We start from the raw sequence: 23,404 nt of genomic DNA on the forward strand, positions 1-23,404 counted from the left end.
TCCGCCAATAGTGGCGCCGACCCCACAGTGTTTTGCGAGCGGGTTGGGTGTCCACGGGAGGTCGGGGTAATTGGAAAGTACCAGAAGTGACTGGAAGAGTCATGCCTTTTGAAGCATCAAAACACAACTTTATTTCCCTGGATTAGACCCCCTCCCCCATAGGTCTGGCCCACCACCCTGCCCCTCGGAGGTCCTCGAGTCGAGCCGCAGCATCCTTCGTCCAGTAGTTATTTCACCCAAGACCTGTTTTTGAATACTTAGAACGAAAAGGAATCTTATACCGAGCGCCCTCCCGTGGACCCCAGACCCAGGTCCAGCGCCCGGGATACCGCAGTGAGCAGACTCGTTCCTGCCTTGCGGGAGCAGAGTCCGGGAGGGGAGACAGGCTTTAACAACGACTTCAATACAAAGGTGGTGAACCGCACCAATAGGACACGCGGGGGTCTGAGGGGAAGACGAGGCTGGCCTGGCCTGGAGCCCAGGGAAGGCGAGGGTGGACCAGGGGAAGGGAGCGAAGCTCTTGGACCCAGGGAGGGTGGGTAGGAGACCATTGGAGGAAAGGAATAGCCCTTGGGTGTGGTGAGGCTTGAGAGAGGACTGGAGGGTACCAGGCGGGGTTGAAGAGGTTAGCAGTGGCTGCAGCGGAAAATGCGTGCGCTAAGGGCAAGAAGAATGGATTTGGCCTCTAAAGCACAGATTCTCCAAGTGTGGGCCCTGTCTCAGAGGTCCCTGAGACTATTTCACAGAGTATACGAAGTTAACACGGTTTTCATAATAATACTAAGATGTTATTTGCCTTTTTCACACCCGCCTCAAAAATGTACTGTGGAGTTCTCCAGAAGCGACATGATGTATATTTACATGCATCCCCCTCACAGCTAATGGAATGTGCTTGTGCATTGTTTTAAACTCTTTTGTTTTAAGTTTCAGTATGATAAATGTCTCTAGTTTATAACCCACATAAGCAAAAGTTCTTTAGAGTCCTTGGTAATTTTTAAGAACTCCTGAGACCAAAAATTTTGAGAACCACTGCTCTAGAACTCTAAGAAGGTGAATGCCATTGATTTGTGTCTGTAAAAAACAACAGCAGCAACAAAACAAAACATTCTGGCAGCTCAGTGGAGAAAGATTGGAAGGAGTAGGAGCAGGTGATGGCATGTCTGGGGGGCGGCGGGGGAACTACCACGGTAGCTCAGGCCAGACATGACGGTGGCTTCCCCAGGATGGTGGTGAGTGCCCTCACTGTGCTTTCTGGAAAAGAAGTAAAACCGAGGTGAAGAATTAGGGTTTTAGAAATTAGGATGAAGTGCTCATGGTTGATCCAGAGAGAAAGGAGCCATCATGGGCACAGACGGAGGGAGAATAATGAAGCTAACATTTTCTGTTCTCTGCCTGGCAGACACTGTGCCAAATGCTCATCATGCTCCTGCGTCTCCCAAAGCAGATGCACTGTCTCCTCCAATCCTCCCAAAAGCGTTCCGAAGGCTCCGCTGTCCAATGCAGCAGCCACTACCCACAGGTGTCTCCTGAGCATCTGAAAGTGGCTAGATCGGATTGATATGGGCTGAGTTTAAACCAAACACCTGTTGCCCCGGCCAGGTGGCTCGGTTGGTTAGAGCGTCCTCCTGTGCTCCAGAAGGTTGTGGGTTTGATTCCAGCCAGGATGCATGTGGGAAGCAACCAATAGATGTTTCTCTCTCCCTTCCTCACTCTCTAAAAATCAGTGAACACATCCTTGGATGAGGATTTAAAAAAAAACCCACGTTTTTGAAGACTTAGAATGAAAACAAACACTACAATTTCTTATACTGATTACATGTTGAAAAAGTATATTACTAAAATTAATTTTACCTGTTTCTTTTTTACTTTCTGGACAAAAAAGAAGTCCTATGGGAAGTAGCCTCACAGGGTGATCTAATCATGAATTTCTAAGTGGGCAGGTCATGGTGGATGGTCAGGCCCCACACATAATGTCTTCAGTAAAAGGCTTACCTTTGCCTTAAGCCAGCCCTGTCCATTGCTTTTGTGCATCTGGGTTAGCAGGCAATGAAATAATAACCACCCTCAAGAGAGCACGTAGTCTTGTTAACTATCCTGTAATACAATCCCACCTTACTTTCTCCTACTTTTGGGTAATCTTCCTCATATATTCCCTCAATTTCAAATGCTTAAAAGAAGCTGCAAACTCATTTTGAGGAGTATTTGAGATCTTGCTCCCTGGCAATTGTCAGTATTGGTTCAAACAAACTCATAAAGATTCTCTACAGGTTTGGATGCTTTCTACATCAACTCCTTTCCATGTGACTACTAGATTGTTTCAATTTACAGATGTGGCTTACATTATGTATTTTTTTAAATTTATTTTTAGAGAGAGGGGAAGGGAAAGAGCAACATTGATGTCAGAGAAACATCGATCAGTGGGCCTGGCTGGCAACCCAGGCATGTCCCTAGGAATTGAACCACCAACCTTTCAGTTTGTGGGATGACGCCCGACCCACTGAGCCACCCCAGAGTACTGCATTGTATTTCTATCAGACAGCACTGCCTACTTTTTAAAAATACCTACACCCAAGGAAACATAGATGTTGGTTAAGTAGCATGTTTAAGGTGGCAAAATTTAACCCAAGTCTGTGAATTCCAAGGCAGGGTGCTGCCCACCATGCCAGCAGTCTCCCCCCATGAGTGAGGAGTAGGGGGAAGGGGATGAAATGAGAAGGGAAAGATTAGGCTAAGGCGGAGGCTATTACCTTCTCCTTTGACTCCTTAGAAGTAGACAGGCAGGCAGCTGTGGAGAGATGGAGAAGGGATGGGATGGGGAGTGGTAGGGCGGGCAGAGGGATGGGTGTGAGGTTTCTGGGAGTAAGCAGGAAATGACTTCCAGTGTCAGCTCACACTTACCTGCCCAGCCCAGTGCTTTGAAGAGTCCTAGGAGCAGAAAGGCAGAAAGGAAGAGGCCTATGCCATCCTCCAGGGAGGGTCCAGAGAGACCTGGTGGGAAGGGCAAGAGTAAGCTCCCCCATATCTTCCCCAGCACCCCACCCCCTTCTTGATCGCTTTGGCTGTTACCTGCCACCTCAAGAGTGACTTCAGCACTGCGCCCCAAGACAGGCAGGCTGGGATGGTGGACGCGACAGGCATAGCGGGCCCCATGCTGAGCAGCAGTGGCAGGGGGCGGCTGCAGGTGCGCTGAGAGACTGACAGAGCCATCTGAGTGGTGGCGCAGGGCTGACAGCCAGCTTTGTCCCTTGGCCTTCTGAAAGCTGTCCTCCGGGCCACCTCGGAGTTCCCACTCCACCTCCAGGCCCTCGGGGGGGTAAAAATGGGACACGAAGCAGACCAGTTCTGGGGGTACCTCCCCAGGGGCAGCCCATACAAGAGGTGCTGGCGTCAGGGACACTTTGGGGGGCTCTGGGATGACAGAAAGAAAGGAGCATGGAGTGAATCAGTCTACATTGTCCTGCTTCAGAGTCCCTCAGTTTGCCCTCTGGCTTCCCCAAAATTAAGGGGGAGGGTAGATCTTTGTCTCCCAGGACAGGGGAGCCACTGTCTCCCCACCAGTACATCACAGGACTTCTCAAGTCAAAGCCTTGGTTCTCAAGGACCCATATTCCCTCAGATTTGGGAACTTTTATCCCAAAGCCCCTCAGATTCTCAGGGAGCCTCCACCCATTGCGCCTCTAGCTCCCAGGGACCCCAATCTATCTACCCCTGCTCACCCTGCATCCCCTTCACCACCCCTCCCCCTACACAGTGTCTCCACAATCCCAATGCCCACCCTCTATCCATGAGGACCCCAACTTACTCTGTACAGCAAGCTCCACGGTGACCTGCACTTGTACGTATGGCAGATGTATGGTAGCCAGGTAAGAGCCCTCCTGGATGGGCCGCACTGAAGGCAGCCACAGGGTTCCATTTCCGGTCCAGGGACCCCATGGCTCATTATCATCCCAAGTGGCAAATGCCACTGCGCCATCTCGGGAAGCTGGCATTTGCCCTCTTAGCCCAGGAGTTGCAGCCAGGACCAGGTGCCCCTTACCCAGGTGCTGGTGTCTCCATTCCAGCCCAAAGGGGGGAGGGCCTGGGGCCAGAGATGCAGTAGTCTCTGGGGTGGGGGGCATGTAGGCAAAGCTCAAGTCCAGCAGAGCATCTTGACCCAGTCGGATGTGAGTGGTAGGGGTGTGGGAGACAACAGTCAGCACAGCTGGGGCAGATGGGGAGAGAAGGGAGTGGGAGGGGCATGAGAGAAAGGAGGAAAAAAAATAGAGAAATGGTTATAGGGTGGATTGAACTCCAATTTACCCGCCCCTCAGAAGACACCTTTTCTGAGACTCACCATCTCCCAGCCATCTCTGCAAATAGCCTTTGCTCTGGGACTGGGTGGGACCCAGTGAGGCTGAAGGTGAGCAGAGAGGTTTAGAGGTGAATCGGGACAGGAAATTAAGCACAGCCCTTGCAGGCTGCTCTGAACACAGTACTCTTGAGCTCTAGGGACAATAGGATCTGAGTGCATTTCTTTTTTTCTTTTTTCTTTTTAATTTATTTTTAGTGAGAGGGGAAGGGGGAGGTAGAAAGAAAGGGAGAGAAACATGGACATGCAAGAGATACGTCAATTAGTTGCCTCTTGCACACCCCCAACTAGGGACCTGGAGACCAAGGCATGTGCCCTGACTGGGAATCGAACCGGCAACCTTTAGGTTCACAGGCTGGCACTCAATCCACTGAGCCACATCAGCCAGGGCTGAGTGCATTTCTGACACAGCCTGGATCAGCCCAGTCTCCAGCACCAACCTTAAAAGATCCAGGCCTTTCTTGGTTTGCTAGTAAAGACAATGATGATTCCTGACTGTTGATCCTATGGTGCTATAAAGAGTACTTACCAAGGTTGGAAGGTTCTGGTACTGGCCTAGACCTGAAAACAGACCTCTGCTCTACTGAAGCAACTGTGATGATTAAGTGCCTAGAGCCTGGCTGCCCTGTTTAATCCCAGCTCTGAAGCTATTTATGGGGCCTTGGGCCAGTTACTTCACTTTTCCATGGCTCTGCTTCCTAATCTTCCAAATAAAAATAACAGTGATGATGACAGTACCTATTTCATGGGGTGGTACAGAGGGTTAAATAATTTAATCACTCTTGCTACCCAGCTACATTCAGTCCCTGACTCTGGATAACAAAGACACCTATATAGGAAAGGCACTCAGCACAGTGCCTGGAACACAGTAAGTCTACAAAGGTATTTGCTGTGATTGCCTCGAACCAACTGCCAGACTTAACAGGGCCCAACTCAACAGCATCTCTGCAATATTCCCCACCCTGCTCCAAGGTCCGTCTTTCCTGCCTTGATGAAAGATCAACACTTGGAGTCACAAGACACCTTCCTTTTATTCATTCGACTAGTATTTATTGAGCACTTAGGATGTTCAGGTAGAAGGCAGACTGGTATACAAGGTGGGCAGTCCCTGCTCTCAAATTGCTTACAGTTTAATAAGGGAGACAGATGAGCTAACTGCCAAGCATAATATGCTATGTGCTGTCCCCACCAGGCCCCAGTTCTGTCTCCTGAACAGATCTGTTCCTAACTCAAGTTCTCATCAGCGTACATTCGGACAGTTACAGTAGCCCCCTCTTCGGTCTCTCTAGCCTGTATTTCTCTCCTTCAGTTCATCCTCTGCGCTGTAGCCACTGTGGCTACAAGTCTGACCTGGTCACTTGCTTGTTTAAAACCCCAGCTACCGTGGAAGCCAACTAAAGTCATAGGCTGGCACTAAATGGCCCGGGTTCAATTTCTGCCCCACTTCTTACAAGCTGTGTGTAAATTACCTAACTGCCCTATGTCTCATACTTCATCTGTGACATGTGACCACATAAGTATGTAGTTCCCATGGCAACTGAGAGAAATAACTGAGATTATGCCTAAAAAGTGCTTAGAACAAGACCTGGCATATAGAAAATGCTCGATGAACGTTAGCTGTTACTACTTCCATTACTATCATCACGAACTGGGTATCTTGGGGAAACTAGTCGATCTATATTTTCCTCGTTACTCCAATGATCTGATCCTTGCCTAGCTTTTGTAAGAATCAAGTAAAATAACAGGCTCTGTGGAAAAATGGTGTACACACACACACACATACACATACAACCTTCTGGTGCTTCTCCATCACCAGTGAAGCCTAGCGTTTAGGGTACTTGATAATTCAACCCCCAACCTACCTTTCAAGGCTTCTATTGCACCCTAAGAACTAGCCACACGGAATCCCTTTCTTGCAACTAGTAGAACTCTAATCATTGGGAATTTCTTTACTTTGGTCATAGGATTCCTTCAGTTTCCAACGTCCCTCCTCATTTGCTCCCAAACATCTATAGCTCCGTGTCCCTCAAGGTTCCACTGCTACTTCCTCCCAGAAATGTTTGGGTCTTCCAGGTAGAAGTAATATTTTTCCCTCGTGATTATCTGTATGTGATTTTCAATCCTAGTTTCTGGGGCCTACAAGGGTAAACTTCTCTTAACCTCATGGAATTACTTTCATTCAACAGAATAAACAAAAGTAGACAATGTCACTTAGTTTGTCAAAATCCAGAAACATACTTTTGAATTGTTAAGAACAAGCCACGGGGTTAGTAACAAAAGCTAGAGGCTTCAGAGTTTAATCCGCACGGTAGCTGCTCTTTCAGTGGAGGTACTGAAGCAGTTTTAGATCTGCAGCCCGCACACTGCACTCTGCAAAACTGCCAATGTAAGTACAGCAGAGCCAGGGCAGTAAGAAAATTTCCGTTTTTGTAACCTGTATTACGTAGGTTTTTTGCTTTTCTGTTTAAAAAAAAAAAAAAAGTGAATGGTAACAACTATTATAAAGTATTACTGAAGCCCTGGCTGGTGTGGCTTAGTGGGTTGACTGCCAGCCTGCAAACCAAAGGGTTGCCGGTTCGATTCCCAGTCAGGGCACATGCCTGGGTTGTGGGCTGGGACTCCCAGTGGAGGGAGCGCAAGAGGTAACCACACGTTGATGTTTCTCTCCCTCTCTCTCTCTGAAACTGAATAAATAAAATCTTTTTAAAAATTTAAATATTACTGAAAATCCAGTAATCAAGCCTCTAGATCTATCAGTTTCTCCAAAGGAACTACGGAGAAAAAGGAACAAGGGAAATGACACAGTGAGGAAATGATTGACCAGATATAGAATGTGGGAAACATTCTATAGAACAAATGACAAATCAATAGCATTTAAAAGGGGAGAGGGTGTAATTACAGACTAGAAGAGATTTAAGAAACAAAACTGTTACGGACTGAATGTCTCTGGTCTCCCTGGTTCCCAAATTCACATGTTGAAGGCTTAACTCAAAACGTGACCATATTTGGAGACAGAGGCTGTGAGGTGAGAAAGGGTAAATGAGGTAAAAATCAAGGCCCTAATCTGACGAAGCTGGTGTCCTCGTAAGAGGAGAAACACCAGAGATGTCTCTTTCTCCTGTGAGGGCACAGCCACAAAGGGCCAGCTCTCACCAGACACCAACCCTGCCAGCACCTTGACCTTTGACTTGACCTTAGACTTCTAGCCTCCAGAACTGTGAGGAAATGAATTTGTTGTTTAAGCCTGAGCAGATACAACAACAAAATATAATACATGGACCTGTCTTTGATTCTGATTTGAGCAAATAAACTATAAAATAACATCATTTAGACAATTAGGAAATTTTTAATATGGGCTAGGAATTAAATGATATTAAGGAATTATATTGTTTATTCTGTTAGGTATGATAAAAAAGGAAATCATAAGCTCTGTGACAGTATGGACGGACGTAGAGAACATTATGCTCAGTAAAATAAGCCAGTCAGAGAAAGACAAGCACCATATGACTTCACTCGTGTGTGGAGTCCAATGAGCAAAATGAACTAAGAAGCAGAATATAAACAGATTCATAGACAGAAAGCAGACTGACAGCTGTAGTGGAGGAAGCTGGGGGGTGAAGGGGTTGAACAAAGAAGAAAAATTCATGAGAAAAAGATGCTTTCTGAATTACTTATGAGTAAAATTTTTAATATAATGCCTGGAATCTTCTTTAAAACACTTTAAAAAAAAAAAAAGAAAAGGTGGGGGAAGATCAGTGAAACAACTGGCAAAATGTAACAACTCTGCAAGTGGGTGATAGGCCCATGAGTTCATTATACTATTCTTTGTACTGTTGTGTATCTTTGAGATTTTCTGTAACAATGTTTTTTTTTTTTAAATCCTCAACTGAGGATATGTTTTAGTGATTTTAAAGAAAGCCCTGGCTGGTGTGGCTTAGTGGATTGAGTGCTGGCATGTGAACCAGACAGTCACCAGTTCAATTCCTAGTCAGAGCACAAGGCCTGGGTCACAGGCCAGGTCCCCAGGGTTAGGGGGTGTATAAGAGGCAATCACACATTGATGTTTCTCTCCCTCTTTTTCTCTCTCTCTTCTACTCTCTAAAAATAAATTAAATTAAAAAGTTTAAAAAAAAAGATTTGAGAGAGAAGGGAGAAACATCACCATTAACAATGTTTTAAAAGAATGATGAGAATTCAATGTCATTCAATATATGCTAATAAGGTATATTTGTCAACAAACATTTTAAAGTATCCTATATTTGCCCTGGCTGGTGTGGCCCAGTGGATTGAGCACCAGCCTGCGAGCTGAAAGGGCCCAGGCCTGGGCTGTGTGGCCAGGTCCCCAGTGGGGGTGCAACCACAAGGACGTTTCTCTCCCTCTCTTCCCCTCTCTCTAAAAATAAATAGAATCTTAAAAAACACATAAAATAAAAATATCCTATATTTGGTAAGAAATGTATAAATACACATTAGCAAAATTATCAATGATCTGTGACCCTGGAAAGATTCCATTTTTAATTTTGCATTAAAACAACAAATTTCATGGTCTTAAATCTCTAATGAAGCAGAAGTGCTTGAAAGGGCAGGTGAGGCACAGCAACTAGTTTCTCCCTCCAGTGGGTGTGAGATGCAAAGACCTGGGCATTCCCCTGGCTGCACTTCTTTCAGGGTCCAAGTGACTTCCTACTCTACAATTATCCAGGACAAATCTGCCTAGAACCTTCTTGAGAGCAGAATCTACATCCTATCACTGTTGTGACCCATACAGGGCCCAGGGCCATCCCAGAGATTCTGATTTGTCTGGAGTGCGACTCAGGTTACAGTGTATTTTAGAAACGTCCAAGAGGATTTCTATTTGCAGCCTGGACCTGGACTGAGAACTACTGGGTTCTTGGTGCTAATAAGTATTTACTGAATCACTGATAAATTAAGAAAGGATGTCCCTTGAATAGTCACAACAACGTAAAGGCAGATGGGAAACAGCATCCACATTTTACAGCTGGAAAAACAGACTCGAGAGATAAGGAAATTCTTGCCCCACCCCAGTGAAGCCAGCAGCTCTGGGAGATACTCCTCACACTGGAGAGAGCTACTGATACAAATCTGAGGAAAGAGAAAATCGTTTCTGCTCTGAGCCCCTCCCAACAGTGTTGCTTTACAAAGTCAGGTCCTTGGAAACCCCGCCTCTCTTCAAAGCCCCGCCCCAAACCTCAGGTGGTTTTTTTGGTTTTGGTTTTGGTTTTTTAACTGGTTGGGGCTAGAAGACTCGGTAGAGATAGTTTCCTTCTACTGGAACCCACTCGCTTTGCAAATAAGGAAACAGAACTCGCTCAAGTCCACACTGCAGTCGCCGGCGAGCCTAGATGCTTAGAAGCCACCCCTTCAGCTCCACTGTCCACCTCCAGCTACCTGTTGCCATGGTGATGAATGCAGGGTCCCTCTGAGACTCCAACTGTCGTCGCAGGAGGCTGGAGAGGCTGATGACCCGGCTGGACATGCTGACCATGAGCCAAGTCCCATCCAGGGCCCGCGGGCAGCTGTGCTGCGGGTTCAGGCCGCCTGCCCAGGTCGCCGAGGCGGGGAGAGGGAGGTAGTAGCTCATCTCACAGTGCGGTGCAGGGGCCCCCGGAGGGTACCGCCCGAGCGCCGCCTGGAGGGCGCCCGTGGGATCTGCGAGTGAGCGGGAAGGGTTGCAGCTGCAGAGCGGGGAGCGTCAGATGCGCACGCAGCCCGTTAGGGAAAGATTCTGAAGCAATCCAGATGCATCTGACAGGGGAAACCGAGGCCCAGGTCACTGCGCGAGCTGACGCGGGAGAGGCTTCGCGGAGGCTGACGGCCGGGGGCGAGCCCGGGAAGACTCACCGTGCACTTTGAGGTAGAGCTCAGGGTCGAGGTCTGGCCGCAGAGGTGGCTCCCCAGGGCCTTGGCGCAGCAGCAACGCAGCGGGTCTCTTGGTCAGGCGGCCCCCTTCGCCATCCTCCACCAACCAGCACTCCATCACTGCCGGCCCCGCGGAGACCACGGTCACCGAGCCTGGGTGAGAGCGAAGGGGAGGCTCAGAGGTCAGCCGACCGGATCTCCTCCCACCGCCGAGCGGGGCGCTCGGCCGGTTCCATCTCCCCCCACTCCCCCGCGGGGCTGGCTCACCTAAAGCCGCAGCGAGGAGGAGAGACAGGAGCTTCATGGCGCCACGATCTCCTCGGCCCTGAAGCCTCGCCTCTCTGCTTTCACTTTCACTTTCCTCAAAGGCCCGCAGCAGAGGCGGAGGAAACCCCCGCCTGGCTTAGGTGAGGGCGTGCGGTCGGTAGGCGCTTCCTCCACGGGTGCCCCTCCAGACGCCGGAACATCCTCGCGTTCTGGTCTGACGACCTCTGCGCGCCGCACCCTCCTGAACCACCACCCAGCGCCCGGGGTGCAGAGCCCCGCCCCCCCCAGCTCCAGGCTCCTCCTCCTGCCTCCTCCCCCCAGATCCACTTCTGCCAGAACCATTGCTCCGCTTTCCTCCGCGTTCCCCCGCTTGCGCCCGGTCCCCAGCAAACACACAGGGGTTGTCGGGAAGCCAAGTGAAATGACCAATAAATATTTTAATCACTGTTTAAAAAAAATAAGATTTAAAATAAAAACCTTGTATTCCTACGACTTCCTCCCTCCCTATCTCCACTCCTTCCCCAATAACAGAGTTGAGGGACCCCAAGGAAGGGGAGGAGGGATTAGGGTAGACATTAGGGGCACATCATTGGGGGAGGGTGCGGGGTGGGTTCTAGGACAAGGGCGGGGCTCCCAGGCCTGGTCCCCACAACAACACAAACACAGATACGAACTACGACCACCTGACCCTGGACCCTGTGGCCCCAGGAGGCTCAACAGGCGTCCTCTCCCTCCCCCACCACATGCGCCCTATTCTGGAGCTGGGGCTTCAGTGTACACCTCTGAGGGGGAGGCAGGGCTCATTGGGAATCTGTGAGGGGCAGAGGCTGAGGAGTGGAATAGATGGTGGACGGCTCAGTGCGGCTCCCCCTCCGTAATATGTACAAGTCCACAGAGATGAGGAAGACAGGAACTGTGGTGGGAGGTCCCCTGAGAGCCGCAGCGCCCCCGGCTGCTGCTCCCTGTCTTCGCTTACCTGAAAACCACTCCCAGTAGCCTGCCCCTTCAGTTTGCTCCTCCGCCCCCACTGTAGCCCATCTCTACTTTGTGGACACTGGGTGGGGACCACACCCGACGGCTGGACGGAGGCGTGGCCCCACTCACCTCCTCGCTGTTGCCCACACCCACCCCAGGGGACTCTCTTCTGGGTGGCAAAGCTGGCCCTGTGGGCCCTCCTGGTCCTGGCCCAGCCACACCGCCACCCAGGCGGTGCCGGCGCTCACAATGTCCTCGGTGGCGCATGAAGCTGTCTCGCCACATGAACTTCTTGGCGCAGACGCCGCATTCGTAGGGCTTGAGGCCTGTGTGAGTCTTCATGTGCTCGGTCAAGTGGTGCTTCATCTTGAACTTCTTGTTACACACGGGGCAGTCAAAGGGCCGAAGGTTGAGGTGCATGTTCACATGCCGGTCTCGCATGCTCTTGTGGGAGAAGGCCTTCCCGCAGTGGCACAGAAAGATCTTATTGCCATCCCCGCTGCCTGTCCCTCCAGCACCAGCTGGGACACCCAGGCCCCCTGCAGATGTGCCAGACAGGGTCACAGCCCCGTGTTGAGCTTGATTCCCTGGCGGCTGGCCCGGAGCCTGTGAGGAGGAGGATGACGAAGAAGATGGGAAGACTAGGATCTGGTTGCCCTGCATGTCTACAGGAAGCAGGGGCCTTGGTGGGTGGGAGGGGGCATAGGAGGAAGGGGTAGGCCCCCCCGAATCATCAAGCCCTGTCCCAGGACCCCCACCCTCATAGGTGCCAAAGTCATTGGAGGACTCACAGAAATTGACCTGTTCCTCTCCCTTGCCCGGAGGCTCAGTCAGGGTCCGGACATCACTTATGCTAAGGGTAGCCTCAGGTCCTCCCCCCACTGCAGCCCCAGAGCCACCCCCTAGCTCTTCATCTTCATCATCCTCACAGGTCAAAACCAGGTCTTCCTCCTCCTCATCCTCTTCCAGATCTTGGTCTTGGGGAACCAGGGGCACTGGTGCTTGGCAGTTTCCACCCCGTTTCACATATATCCAGTGTTTCTGTGGCATGATGCTAGGGGGTGCATAGGTGGGTCTCCGGAGCCCAGCCCCAGGGGCCACTGCACCCCTCCCATCCCCACTGTCATCGCACAGCTCATCTGCCTCCAGCAGCAGCTTCCCAGACGTAGCCCCCCCACTGCCAACCACAGGGGCTGGGAATGTAGGGCCACTTCCTCGCCGCTCCCTGCTGCCCACTGCAGAAGCTGCAAACACCTCTTGGGAGGAAGATGAGAAGTCAGTGGACTCTCGGGGGCTGAAGTAGTTGCTGCTGCTGGGTGATTGGTTCTCACTGGTCCGACTAGAGGCATGGGAGCGCACAGAGCCCATGGTGGCAGAGGCCACAGTACCCCCACTTCCTGAGGGGACCCCAGCACCAGGGACAGTGACCGAGGTGGCTGCAGCAGTCGTGCTGGTGGCCGAGGCCTGGCCTTGGCGAAGGAGTTCAGTGCATTTGTCCACAATGTGCCACATTTGGAGCACAGAACCCACTGTGAGGAAGTTGACAATGTCAGCAGCGGCCATGCTGAGGCGACCAGTGTAAGCTGAAGCTAAGACAGTCTCGAAGGCGCCTGGGTCCATGACGCTGGGCAGCGAGATGGAGGTCATACCCTTGAGTAGGACCTGGTCGTGGAAGTAAGGGGAGGAGGCAGCCAGGACAGCACGATGAGCCCTGAACTCCCTGCCCTGCACTCGGATGGACACATCGCAGAGCTGGCCCTGAAGCCGCTGCTGATTGAGTGACTCCAGGAGGGCACTGGTTACCTCAGGGAAGGACACGTGTACCACTGCAGCTGCAGGCAGGGGCAGTGGGGGCGGGGCCAGCGACAGAGGCAGGGGAAGTGCTGCCCCACTTGGAGACAAAGGAGATGGTTCCATGGTGTGGAGGGAGGGAGTACCCCCCCAGCCACAGGAACAAGGGAAGAAGGAGGGCGGCTGGGGGGGGGGGGGTCTCTGGGAAGAAAAAAAAGAGAAGAGAACATTTCATAATGAAACAGCCCTTTACAGTTTAAAAAATGTGTTCACACCCATTATTTCAGTAACTCCCACAATGCTGTCGTTCCTCTCAACCCCATTTGTAGATGAGGAAACTGAGGCTAAGAAAGACAAAGAGATTATTCATGGTCACAGCCAGTAAGTGGCAGCACCAGCAAGCTCAGGTGTCCTGACTCCAAATTCAGTGGAGGTTTCTTTGGAGGTTAGGGAAATAGGTGTTCTTTGGAAATGGGGTGCCTCCTCTTGGAATTTCCAATATGCCAGAGAGCCTGATTTTCCAAAATTTACCTTTTTGATGTTTTGCACCCTTTTCTTGGCAGGGGGGTTCTGCTCTGTTACCTAAAACCACCCTCTGTCCAGTGCCTTTTAGGCTATATGCCTCGGGCTCTTTCGCCGGTCACGCCCCATTGCCCCCAGCTTAACTCTAGCCTCGCCCCCATCAAGACCCGCCCCCAAGCCCTTTCGGCCCCGCCCCTTTCAAGACCCGCCTCTGTAGCTTTTCGGCCCCGCCCCTTGCCTACCCCCGCCCCCCTCTGCTCCGCCCCAAGAGCTACTTCGACCTTCTCTCCCACCCGGAAGGCGCCCCACAACCCCGCGCGTCTCCGCTTACCGGGCCGCGCGCCCCCGGGCCCCCCCCGCCCCTCACTCGGCCACCAGAGCCGCAGCCTGAGCCCCTCCCGCCGCCATCTTGCGCCGACTCCCTCCTCCCTCCGCCTCCGCTCCACCTCCTACTTCTCCGGCTTTAAAGGCACAGTCAGGCACCCCGCCCGTGCCGCTGGGCAATACTCGGCAGACTCGACCACTTCTCCTTTAAAAAATAGTCGGTTCATTCCACCTTAAAGGTACCAGGTCTCCTCGCCGCTGAGGACTCAGCACTTGGTTTGGCCGAAGCATTTATTCCCCTTTAATTCTGTAAGCCTGCCTCTTTCCATTAGTGTTGGGTCTTGGCCTTGGAGCTGTGGCCATCAGCGGGTTTACAGGATCTAATCGCCCAAATCTCCCAGCTCCTGACAGTACCCCAGAAGCCCCGCCCTCTTTTTCCAGGCCTACGATTGGCCGAGTAACCTTGACTCGGCTCCTGATTGGCCTTTTTACTCCCACCGCTCAAAGTGAGAAAGTAAAGCGCTGAAGCATTTTTTTTAGTGCCTAGCAAGGGGAAAGCCTGAGGGCAAGGAAACTCCGGGACAGCGGGGCTACAGGCGAGCTAGAAAGGGAGCACCCAGGGCTACCCTGGGGCCGGCTAACCCTGAGCCAGGGAACAGCTGGTGTCAATCCGGAAGAGGAGAAGGACAAAGACAAGACAGGATTACAATAAGAACTTTATTGTTTATTAATGTTTTGTGTAAAACTTAAGTTTTTTTTTTTTTTTTTAAAGAAACACCACCCAAAGGGAATTAATTAGCTCAATCCATCCCTTCCTCAGTCATCTGCTTCCCACCACCCTCCAAATACTATCCCCAAACATTTTGGAGTCGGGGGTGGTGGGGAGGCAGCTAATCAGAGTCTGAAAGCACGATGATCTCTTCTGGGTCGCACTGTGTGGCCACGCTCATCTGCAAGGTGGTGAGAGACAGAGAGTCAGAGAGGTCTGGCACATGGGGGGAGAAGCAGAGGGAAGGCCTCATCGGATTAAAGACTAGGGTGGGAAAAAGGAAGGGAGGATGCGGTGAGTGCAATGTTCAGACAGAGCAGCTGAAAATTAACAGACAGTGAAAGAGAATGGAGTGAGAAAAAACCTTGTAAGTACCCTCTTACCTTGTAAGTACCAGGCCTGGATGGTTTTAACTGGGGGTTTAGGGGCAACTGGGTTGGAGATGGGCTACAGAGGGAACTGGTCACCAGGCCATGGCTGGGAGAGTCCACCCTTGTTGAGGAATCGGCGACTGGGGCCATGGAAGCCAAAGGGGAAGGTGGGCTGGGCAGGGTATGTGTCTTCTTCCCAGTCTTCTCACGCACTGCCCTTTGTCCTTCCACACGGCTAGGGACAGAGACATAAGTGTAGGGAGCGTGAGGCTGGAGGGGGAGTGTCAGTCTCTCCCAGCAGACTCAGTTCCTCCGTACTCCGCTCAGAAAGCCCCCTGCGGTCCCTCCTGGGCTTCCCTCTTCTTCTTCCTTGTTATTACCTGTTTCCTAATGGCCCTGCTCCTGTTTGCCTCTCCTTCCGAAATTTCTTGCAGGGGGGACTAGAATCTCCCCAGGTGTGAGGCGAGACACCTCCATTGAAGGAAGTAGAGGTGACTATGGCTGCACCATTTTCCAAGACAGTGGTAAGGGGGTCCTCTGATTGCTTCCTGGAGGAGGAAGTGTCCCCTTCCTCAGGGGACGGGGTGTTATCCACAGTCAAGGCTTCAATCTCCAGCTCAAAGACCTGAGACACGGGGCTCTCTTTCTCCAGGGGCAACTCCTCGAGGTATTCTCCGTTGCTTTCAGCATCTATACTGGAAGGGGCCAGGGGCTCTTCTGACAGTGAAGATGCTGATGCTATGAGTCCTTTGTTTTGCTGATCCCCCGAAGACATCCCGATCCCTTTGCTAGGTTCCAGGTTCTTTTCAGGGGAGATCTGTGGTGGGGACATGGGGCTTTTGCCTCCATCTTTACCTGGAAAAGTAGAAAGAGGGGAGGGGTAGCATGAGAACTAAGGGAAGAGTGCTGCTGAGAAAACACTTGGCATAAGAGGAGGAAAGGAAGGGTCTCAAAGAGGTGCCTCGTGCCCAAAGAGCAGAGGGAACTGACACATGAGGAGACTTTCCTTGACATACCTCCTTTCTCCTCCTCCTCTTCATCATCCTCCTGACCTTCCTGAATTGGTTCTAGATCCTCTTCTTCAGAATCTGTGACCTCCTCTTCATCCTCCTCCTCTTCTTCTTCCTCTTCCTCTTCATCACTTTCCTCATCTTCTTCGTCATCTGTCTCAGCCTTGGAGGAGGCAGGGCATTCCTGGGATACCATTCCACTAGGGCCCTGAGGGACAAAGGAGTTCCTTTAAGTAATCCCTTGCCCCAGAGGGTCCACTTCTGCGTTCCTCCCACAAACTCCCCCATCAGTCACCCTGGACTCCCCGCTGGCCAGTGCATGGGAAAAACAGGGTTTCTCTGAAGAGTGTTTCCCTTCCACACCTCACCAGAATCCAAGGAGACTTTGGGGAGGGGGTCTGCAGAGTGGGAAGAGGTGGCTTGGGGGAGCCGGGCTTTTCTCTTCTGTCTCTCGCTCTCCTCACTCTTATCTTGCATCATCGCATATTTGGAGATGACTTCATCCAGCCGGCTCATAGCCAAGCTCCGGTTTTCCCGCAGGCGCCGGGCTAGGGTGGGATCTGACAGTGCGGGGTCAATGCCTGTGTGGGAAGATATAAAGTCAGAGTACTCAGTCCAAACCCTAGAAGGGACCAGAGAGATGCCCCCTCTACTGCACATCTGACATATAGGAGTTACTGATGGGCATCTCACTAATCCCTACCTGGCCTATAGTCATCTGTGAGGTGACAGCCAAAGTTGTAGATGAGATCAAGGTGGCGTCGCTCCTGGAGCCTGATGCCCACATCTCGGAAGGCATCTTGAGCCATGAGCTGGAGCTGCTGTCGGGGGAGGCCAAGGCTGTGGCGAGCAGCCGCCTTTTCCACGGCCCGCAGCACATCTCCATAGTCAGGGAAGGTATCAGGCCCCGGCTTGTTGATGAGCCGCTCGATGTGCCTGTTAACCTCTGGGTAGCGGGTGCCACGGTAGGGAATGCGCTGTTCTATGACGCGGCCTGTCAGTGAGGAGCAGTCTTTCAGCTCACACAGCCTCCCAAAGAGGCGGATCAGCTTCCTCTTCAACCTTGCCTCCTGCAGGTATGTGGAGTCTGGGTCATCCAATTCTTTGAGATCCAGTTCCTTTTCCTGCAGCCGCCGAATCTCGGCCACATACAGTGCTAACAGCTGCTCCAGGCGCTGGATCTGCCGCCGGGAACCACGGGTCCTTGGGGCCTCGGAGCCAGTGGTCTCAGCATTTGTGGCGTCCGAGGAGGGGTCTGCAGGAGGGTTATCCCCAGAGGACTCACTAGAGGCGGTGGCAGCGGGGGCCAGGTTCAGCTTTTTCTTGGCTGAGTGAGCCTTGAGAACAGTGCAGAGCTCATTAATGTGCACATAGAGCTTAGCTGGCCGGCTCTGGGCCCGAGACAGGACCCGGGTGAGGATGTTGCAGAACTCCGCTGACGCCAAGAACAGTGGGTGGGCACGCTGCTGCCGTTTATAGAGGAATGGGACCACATCAGGGTGGTCTGCTGTCTGCGCCTTGCACAGTTCAAGGAACTGGAGGGTTCAGGGCAAGAAGGGAGGGGGAAAGAGATAAGGGGAGGGGTTGAGAGAAAGAAGGCAAGGTGGGATTAGTGGGGAAGAAAGGACAGCAGAGCCAGTCAGCCACCCCTCTCCCTGGGGTCCAAGAAGCCTCTCCCCTAAAGCTCACCTCTTCAAACAGCTTCTCATTCTCCAACTTGTAGCATTTCTTGCCGCCCGAACTACTGTTCCCTCCAGCCCCATGGGACTGAGAGGAGCCAGGGGCTTCTGCCCGGGGTGAGGTCGGATTGGGGAGTGGGTGGGAGGGCCCTGGCTGAACAGCTGCTTCATCTTCGTCATCATCATCCAGCACAATGATGCTGTTATCGGTGGCCATGGGGGATCAAATCCCCCAGAGGGAGCAAGTGTTGGGGATTTCGTAATTCCTGCTAGAAGGGGATGGGGCCTTAGAAAGGGCCCCCTCCAGCAGAGCCCCATCCCTTCCTCTCACACATTCCCCATCTTCTCGGGTCTCAGCAACACCCCGCCCTGCCCGACAGTCCTCACTGCCTATCTCCGGCGACTATCAGCACCGCGTCTTCTGGGCCCCTGCGCGGGAGCCCGAGGCACCCGGAGCCTGAAGTCCCCACCGCCAGCTCCACCCCTCGGTGCATCCGGCCTTTCATCCGCGGTTTCCGCAGCGCTGCCCCGGCCGGCAAGTTGACTTCCCCTCCCGGCCCCGGGCCCGCTTCTCACCTGCACCCCAGATTTCGCGGACGTCGCCCCGCACGGGCCCCGACACTACCGCCCGTCAGCGCCGCCGCACGTGTTTCCCCCTTTGGCTCTCGAGCACGTCAAAGTCACACCTTCACCCCGGCCCGAAGAGCACCCCGACTCCCGGGCTCCCCGAGTGAGCCAGACTCCCTCCTAACGACACGCTGCCCCGTCTGGGTTATCTGCACGTCCCGCCCCGACGGCTCGCAGACGGCGGACTCGGGCCGGCGGCGTCTCACCTCAACCCCACCCTGACCGTCCCCATTCTCTCTCCTGACCGGTAACTGACCGTGCGCCCCGCCACGGGCTCCCCCGGGTCCTCTCGGGCCCCGGCCCTCGGTCTGGCCCCTTCCCCACCGAGAGCTTCCCGCCAAGTCCCCTCCCCCAGGCCGGCCCCCGCCCGCCCCTCTCCCCTCGAGGGACAGGGGGACAGAGCACGTCAGCCGGCCCCTCAGACGTAGCGCCCGGGGCCCCCCAGCACCTCTCCCTTGTCATCCCCGCCCCCGCCGTCGACCCCCGCCCCGTCCGGCCCGCACCTCAGAATCGGCCTCTCGAGGCGCCCCTCATCGCGGACATCAGAAGCTCGCATGGTTCCCTCCTCTTTCCTTCCCCCTCCTACCGCAGGCCCTGCTCTGGGCCGGAAGCTGCAGAGTTTCCGCCTGCGGGACCCTAAGGGCGGCCATGTTGTCGTACGGAGCCCGGGCCCCACCGCGGCCGGAACTGACGCGCGCCGGGCCTCTGAGCCCCTCCACCGCCGCCTTCACCGTGTTAGGCTCTTCCCCGCCCGGCCTGTGCGGGACGGGCCGCTTCCCTCGGCGCGTCCTGAAGCACCTGGGGGCCGCCATCTTGCCGTACGGCACCGACAGCCGGAGCCCAGGGCGCCGCCGGGGAAGCTCCTCTCAAGCAGCCAACCGCCGCCGGGCCGCGTGCCGGGAGGGCCGAGCCCCGTTTGCTAGTAGGCGAGGGGCGGGAAGCGGGGCCGTTGAGGAGTTGGGCCCTGCGAAGCTGCGCCCGGCGCGCCGCAGGGCGGGACTCACTTGTGAGGGGACTGGAACCCTTTCCTTCCGACGGACCGTCGGCGAGCTCTCCCGAGCTGCCTTCCCGCCTGCCCCGGTCCCGGGTTCCAGCGCCTCTTCGACGGCGCCGGCCCTTCCCGCCCTCGCCCGGCCGCCCGCGCCCTTGCTGCGTCTGCTTAGCGGGGCCTGCGCCTCCCAACCGCGAAATCGAAACCCAGGCACACACGTCGGCGCGCTGAACACGGTGGTGCTATTATTATGGCTGCTGACGGCGTGCTCTCCCACGGAACTGCCGACCGGCCGCGTGGGGGGACCTTGCGGGGATCTGCGCGAACTGCCGATGTGAGCGCCGCGGGACGACCTCAGCCTCGGGAAGAACGTCGGGTCTCGTCTCCTGTGCCGTTGGGGGAGCTGAGGAAAGACGACGAGAGAAGAAGCCGGCTTCGGTTTCGGTTCGCTTGTTTTAGAAACACTTGGACATTTTCTCTCCCCGCCCCCGCCCCTTTTGTTTATTGATGTTAAAGAGAGAGATTTTGTTGGCTCTTCCACGTGCCTTGACTGGGGATGAAGCCCTGAACCCCGGCGTTTGCGGGTCACGCCCCCACCCGCTGAGCTGCCGGCCGGAGCCTACGTTGACGCCCGCCCACCTGCTCCCCAGCTCGGCCCGGTTGCGGAGGCCGCGGGGCCTCGAGCGGGCGAGGCTGGCTCGGAAGGTGGGCGGGTGGAGAAGGCGGAGCGGCTGCGACGGCTCCGGGCCGAGATTCCCCGCCTCCTGGGCCCGTGCGCCGGCCTCAGCTGGAGGGCCTCTCGGCACCTGCTGGGTCTGCAGAGACCCCCACAGCCCCAGGCCCCGCAGACCGGCACCTGGGCCTCCCGTCCAGTTAGAGTTCCTCCCCGCTCCTCCCCGGTCGTCTAGACCTGCCGCCTCAAAGCGGGGACAGGGCGCACTCGCCAAAGAGCACTGGGGCTTGGGACATGGGAGGGGTTGAATTTCCAGATCCTCAACTTTCCCCAAATAGTCTTCCTGAGTAAATACCTGCCCTAGGGGTTCAGGGCACCTTTTCTTCCTTTTCTCATCTACCGTACATTTTCTCCCTGTTGAAAAAAAGAAAAAGTGCCGTTCTCAGCCATGAGATCTGGAAATAATCTCACCTTGTCTTAAATAAACAGATATGTAGCCTATTTCTTTCCCCAAGGCACCATAAACACCACCTCGTCTACTCATTAAAAATGTTTTTTTTTTATTTTTAACAATTATAAAAATTGTGTGCAATCTTCATGCTATTTGATCAGTTCTGCTGTCATAATCATTGTAATGATAACCCTGAAGAAATTTTTTTAAAACTAGAGTTTTGGTCACAAGAAAGAAAAATATTTTTCACCTGAGACTTTCAAGTATAGAAGCATCAAATTGCTTCTGGGGAAGTGGATGGTAAGAGGAGTTCAAAGAGAAAGGAGAAAAAGAAGAAAAAGAACGATTCCCAATTGTTCAGAACATATTTATGTATTTTTCAACCGATGATAGTAGGTGTCAACTCACTCTGATATTTCAGTTCCCCTGGATATTCAAAAGTGTGATTTAATTGTTTTATTTAAAAATGTGAATATTTTTAATATGCCAGGAATTACATCCTTGAAATAATTTCAGTTTATGATGAAAAAAATTTAGGTGCTTCCTTAAAAATATGTGAGGAGTACAAATTTCCTCTAAATTGTTTCCTGGAGGATAGGCTGCTCCAAGCTATCCAAATGTGCCCCCCGAAGTCCCCAACAGTCTTACTTGCCCCCATCTCCCCTCTCACCTCCATAGCAGGGTAAGAGGATGTTTTCAGAAAAGGTGGTCACAATTCCAGCTCCTCCTCCTTCTGAGGTGTTCCCAGGAGCCAGTCCCCAAACATTGCCCATGGTAGACACCACAGCAGCTTATAAAGAGCCTCCAGCATCAGTAGTGTCAGAAAAATGGCCAGGAAGATAAAGAAGGCCTGGTCCAAGGCCCGACGTAGGGTGCCCCTGGGAGGAGTAGGACGCTGGGCAAAAGCCAGGAACACATCCTCCTCGTCCACACCACCTTCCTCCTCTGCCATCCTAACTTATGGTCTGGCCCCTGGCTGGATCAGGGAGGCTGGGATGGAAGCCCTTGCTCAGCAATGCCAGGATTAAGGGATGCGGTGGCTGCAAGTCCTGCACCTGCCTGGCTTGACCCTAATTCCTGAGAGAGAGAGACAGTGGGAGGGAAACTGGAGAGTAGAGCCTCTGAGCCTTTGGAACAATCATGTAATTATCCAATGCAATGTAAACGATCTGGTTGGCTACCTTGAGGCGCTGTCAGTCAAAGATCTAAGTCCATTCCAGATTAACAGTCGGTGGTCAGGATTGGTGGGTGGGACTCTCCTAAAGAGGCTGGTGGGAACAAGCAGCTGCGGGAATCCAAGGGGAGGTTTATAAACACTAAACAAAAAAAAAAAAAAAAAAAGGAAGAAGAAAAAGGAGAAGGGGGGAGAGGGGGGAAGAAGGAGAAAGAAACAAAGACCATGATTGGTCAGCAGAGCAAGAGTGTATGATTGGGACTTACCAGTTGGGCCAAGAAAGAAGAGAGAGATTTTTCCGTGAGAGGTCCTGGTCTGAGAGTTGTTTTGGGAAATATTCCCCAAGAAGTTGTCTTAGAACAGGGATTGAAGGCTTTTTCTGGACCCTGTTCCCCAGGCACTGGCCAGAAGTTCGGTGAGAGAAATGGAAGCCTGGGGCCCCTGGGATAAGTGGTGGTGGTGGAGCAGACATCAGAGGCAGTGTGTATGTGGTAGTGGACTTCAAACCTGGATCTTTTAGGGTCTCCTACTAAACTTCATTTTGACCTTAACAGGAAGATCTTGTTTACTTGGGTGGATTTTGTTGACCCAAAATGGTACAAATGATGTCACAATTTTGTTTTAGAGTCAACTCATCATTTGCTGTGTCCACAGGGGTTCACATTATGAAACAAAAAACCTAGGATCAGGGTCCAAACTAATAATTTATTAGTTGTGTTAAGTTAAACAAAGAGGCCATTATATTGAGATAGCTCTTATTAAAAAGAACCAGACCCAAAATGGAGTCACTTTTGCTCATCCCCACCAAGAATTAATACCTAATTTAACTGCAGTTTCAGTCTCTCCCAGGAATGGAATTTTAAATGAATCAGTCTGGAATTTCCTGGTCACACTAGTAAGGTGGTAATCTGCCTGATGAGACCCCCTTCTTTCCCCTAAGAAAAGATGACCTTGCCTGAAATAATCTACCAGTCTGGATGAATGTTTCTTCTTCAACTCCTTGGTTGTCAGATTCCATACAACTCAATTTTCTGGCCATTCTGGTGATTTTTTGTTTTTAAATTGGTTGTCCTTTTTTTTGGTTGTGTGAGGAGGCAAAATGTATCTGCCCACACCTCCATCATGGCCAGAAGTCCCACTATTGAGGCTTTTTAATCAATATGTATTCCTCTTGTGGTTCTTTTTTTTTTCTTTTACTTTAAATAATTTTTGTTTTAAAATTACAGTTTACTTATAATGTTATATTAGTTTCAGGTGTACAAGCTAGTGATTAGAGATTATATAATTTAGTAAGTGATCACCCCAATATATCTAGTACCCATCTGACACCATACATAGTTATTACAAATTATTGACTACATTCCCTAAACTCTACTTTACATCCCCATGACTACTCTGTAACTACCAATTTGTACTTCTTAATCCCTTCACATTTTTCATCACCCACTCATCCCTGAACCCCCACACATCTGACACCCCTCAAGATGTTTTCTGTAACTATGAGTCTGTTCCTCTTCTGTGTGTTCATTAATTTTGTTATTTAGATTCCTCA

General features: G+C 52.3%; 4 protein-coding genes across 11 annotated transcripts; all 4 read right to left on the reverse strand.

Moving 5' to 3' along the window:
- Nucleotides 1-106: 106 nt before the first annotated feature.
- Nucleotides 107-10,753, reverse strand: TAPBP (TAP binding protein). Of its 2 annotated transcripts, XM_024557643.4 has the most exons (8): nucleotides 10,496-10,752; nucleotides 10,211-10,381; nucleotides 9,758-10,018; nucleotides 3,803-4,201; nucleotides 3,067-3,408; nucleotides 2,899-2,988; nucleotides 2,748-2,785; nucleotides 107-1,251 (listed from the first exon to the last, which is right to left on the reverse strand). In XM_024557643.4, exons 1-8 carry the CDS (start codon nucleotides 10,530-10,532, stop codon nucleotides 1,240-1,242), a joined length of 1,350 nt encoding a protein of 449 aa, XP_024413411.2. In that variant the 5' UTR covers nucleotides 10,533-10,752; the 3' UTR covers nucleotides 107-1,239. The 2 variants fall into 2 exon arrangements, with proteins under 2 accessions (XP_024413411.2, XP_024413410.2); XM_024557642.4 differs by lacking the exon at nucleotides 2,748-2,785 and having other exon boundaries at nucleotides 10,496-10,753.
- Nucleotides 10,754-10,907: 154 nt separating this feature from the next.
- Nucleotides 10,908-14,465, reverse strand: ZBTB22 (zinc finger and BTB domain containing 22). Of its 2 annotated transcripts, none has more exons than XM_053914118.1 (2): nucleotides 14,340-14,465; nucleotides 10,908-13,460 (listed from the first exon to the last, which is right to left on the reverse strand). In XM_053914118.1, exons 1-2 carry the CDS (start codon nucleotides 14,396-14,398, stop codon nucleotides 11,501-11,503), a joined length of 2,019 nt encoding a protein of 672 aa, XP_053770093.1. In that variant the 5' UTR covers nucleotides 14,399-14,465; the 3' UTR covers nucleotides 10,908-11,500. The 2 variants fall into 2 exon arrangements, with proteins under 2 accessions (XP_053770093.1, XP_071075804.1); XM_071219703.1 differs by lacking the exon at nucleotides 14,340-14,465 and adding an exon at nucleotides 14,115-14,200 and having other exon boundaries at nucleotides 10,908-13,462.
- Nucleotides 14,466-14,982: 517 nt separating this feature from the next.
- Nucleotides 14,983-19,907, reverse strand: DAXX (death domain associated protein). 5 transcript variants are annotated; one of them, XM_053914115.2, is made up of 8 exons: nucleotides 19,773-19,907; nucleotides 17,947-18,205; nucleotides 16,961-17,792; nucleotides 16,621-16,838; nucleotides 16,264-16,465; nucleotides 15,628-16,102; nucleotides 15,260-15,482; nucleotides 14,983-15,057 (listed from the first exon to the last, which is right to left on the reverse strand). In XM_053914115.2, exons 2-8 carry the CDS (start codon nucleotides 18,151-18,153, stop codon nucleotides 14,998-15,000), a joined length of 2,217 nt encoding a protein of 738 aa, XP_053770090.1. In that variant the 5' UTR covers nucleotides 18,154-18,205; nucleotides 19,773-19,907; the 3' UTR covers nucleotides 14,983-14,997. The 5 variants fall into 5 exon arrangements, with proteins under 5 accessions (XP_053770090.1, XP_053770091.1, XP_053770089.1 ...); XM_053914116.2 differs by having other exon boundaries at nucleotides 17,947-18,202; nucleotides 19,773-19,901; XM_053914114.2 differs by lacking the exon at nucleotides 19,773-19,907 and adding an exon at nucleotides 19,067-19,576 and having other exon boundaries at nucleotides 17,947-18,202.
- Nucleotides 19,908-19,912: 5 nt separating this feature from the next.
- Nucleotides 19,913-21,763, reverse strand: SMIM40 (small integral membrane protein 40). Of its 2 annotated transcripts, XR_006655104.2 has the most exons (3): nucleotides 21,349-21,763; nucleotides 20,583-20,641; nucleotides 19,913-19,957 (listed from the first exon to the last, which is right to left on the reverse strand). XR_006655104.2 is itself a non-coding variant. In XM_045193249.2 (2 exons), the coding sequence occupies exon 1, from the start codon at nucleotides 21,628-21,630 to the stop codon at nucleotides 21,388-21,390; it is 243 nt and encodes an 80-aa protein (XP_045049184.1). In that variant the 5' UTR covers nucleotides 21,631-21,763; the 3' UTR covers nucleotides 20,560-20,641; nucleotides 21,349-21,387. The 2 variants fall into 2 exon arrangements, 1 of the variants encoding a protein (XP_045049184.1); XM_045193249.2 differs by lacking the exon at nucleotides 19,913-19,957 and having other exon boundaries at nucleotides 20,560-20,641.
- Nucleotides 21,764-23,404: the final 1,641 nt, after the last annotated feature.

Source organism: Desmodus rotundus, chromosome 11, assembly GCF_022682495.2.
Source record: "Desmodus rotundus isolate HL8 chromosome 11, HLdesRot8A.1, whole genome shotgun sequence".
Lineage (NCBI taxonomy): Eukaryota > Metazoa > Chordata > Mammalia > Chiroptera > Phyllostomidae > Desmodus > Desmodus rotundus.

What these genes read in the sequence shown, in the direction of transcription:
- TAPBP (XM_024557642.4), bottom strand. Translation starts at nt 10,532, where the DNA reads ATGAAGCTCCTGTCTCTCCTCCTCGCTGCGGCTTTAG. An exon ending in CCTCCTCGCTGCGGCTTTAG is followed by an intron (nt 10,382 to 10,495) that starts GTGAGCCAGCCC and finishes GCTCTCACCCAG; the next exon opens with GCTCGGTGACCGTGGTCTCC. An exon ending in CGTGGAGCTTGCTGTACAGA is followed by an intron (nt 3,409 to 3,802) that starts GTAAGTTGGGGT and finishes CTGTCATCCCAG; the next exon opens with AGCCCCCCAAAGTGTCCCTG.
- ZBTB22 (XM_053914118.1), bottom strand. Translation starts at nt 14,398, where the DNA reads ATGCTTCGGCCAAACCAAGTGCTGAGTCCTCAGCGGCGAGGAGACCTG. An exon ending in GGAGACCTGGTACCTTTAAG is followed by an intron (nt 13,461 to 14,339) that starts GTGGAATGAACC and finishes TTCTTCCCAGAG; the next exon opens with ACCCCCCCCCCCCCAGCCGC.
- DAXX (XM_053914115.2), bottom strand. Translation starts at nt 18,153, where the DNA reads ATGGCCACCGATAACAGCATCATTGTGCTGGATGATGATGACGAAGAT. An exon ending in ATGAGAAGCTGTTTGAAGAG is followed by an intron (nt 17,793 to 17,946) that starts GTGAGCTTTAGG and finishes TGAACCCTCCAG; the next exon opens with TTCCTTGAACTGTGCAAGGC. An exon ending in CACAGATGACTATAGGCCAG is followed by an intron (nt 16,839 to 16,960) that starts GTAGGGATTAGT and finishes CTTCCCACACAG; the next exon opens with GCATTGACCCCGCACTGTCA.
- SMIM40 (XM_045193249.2), bottom strand. Translation starts at nt 21,630, where the DNA reads ATGGCAGAGGAGGAAGGTGGTGTGGACGAGGAGGATGTGTTCCTGGCT.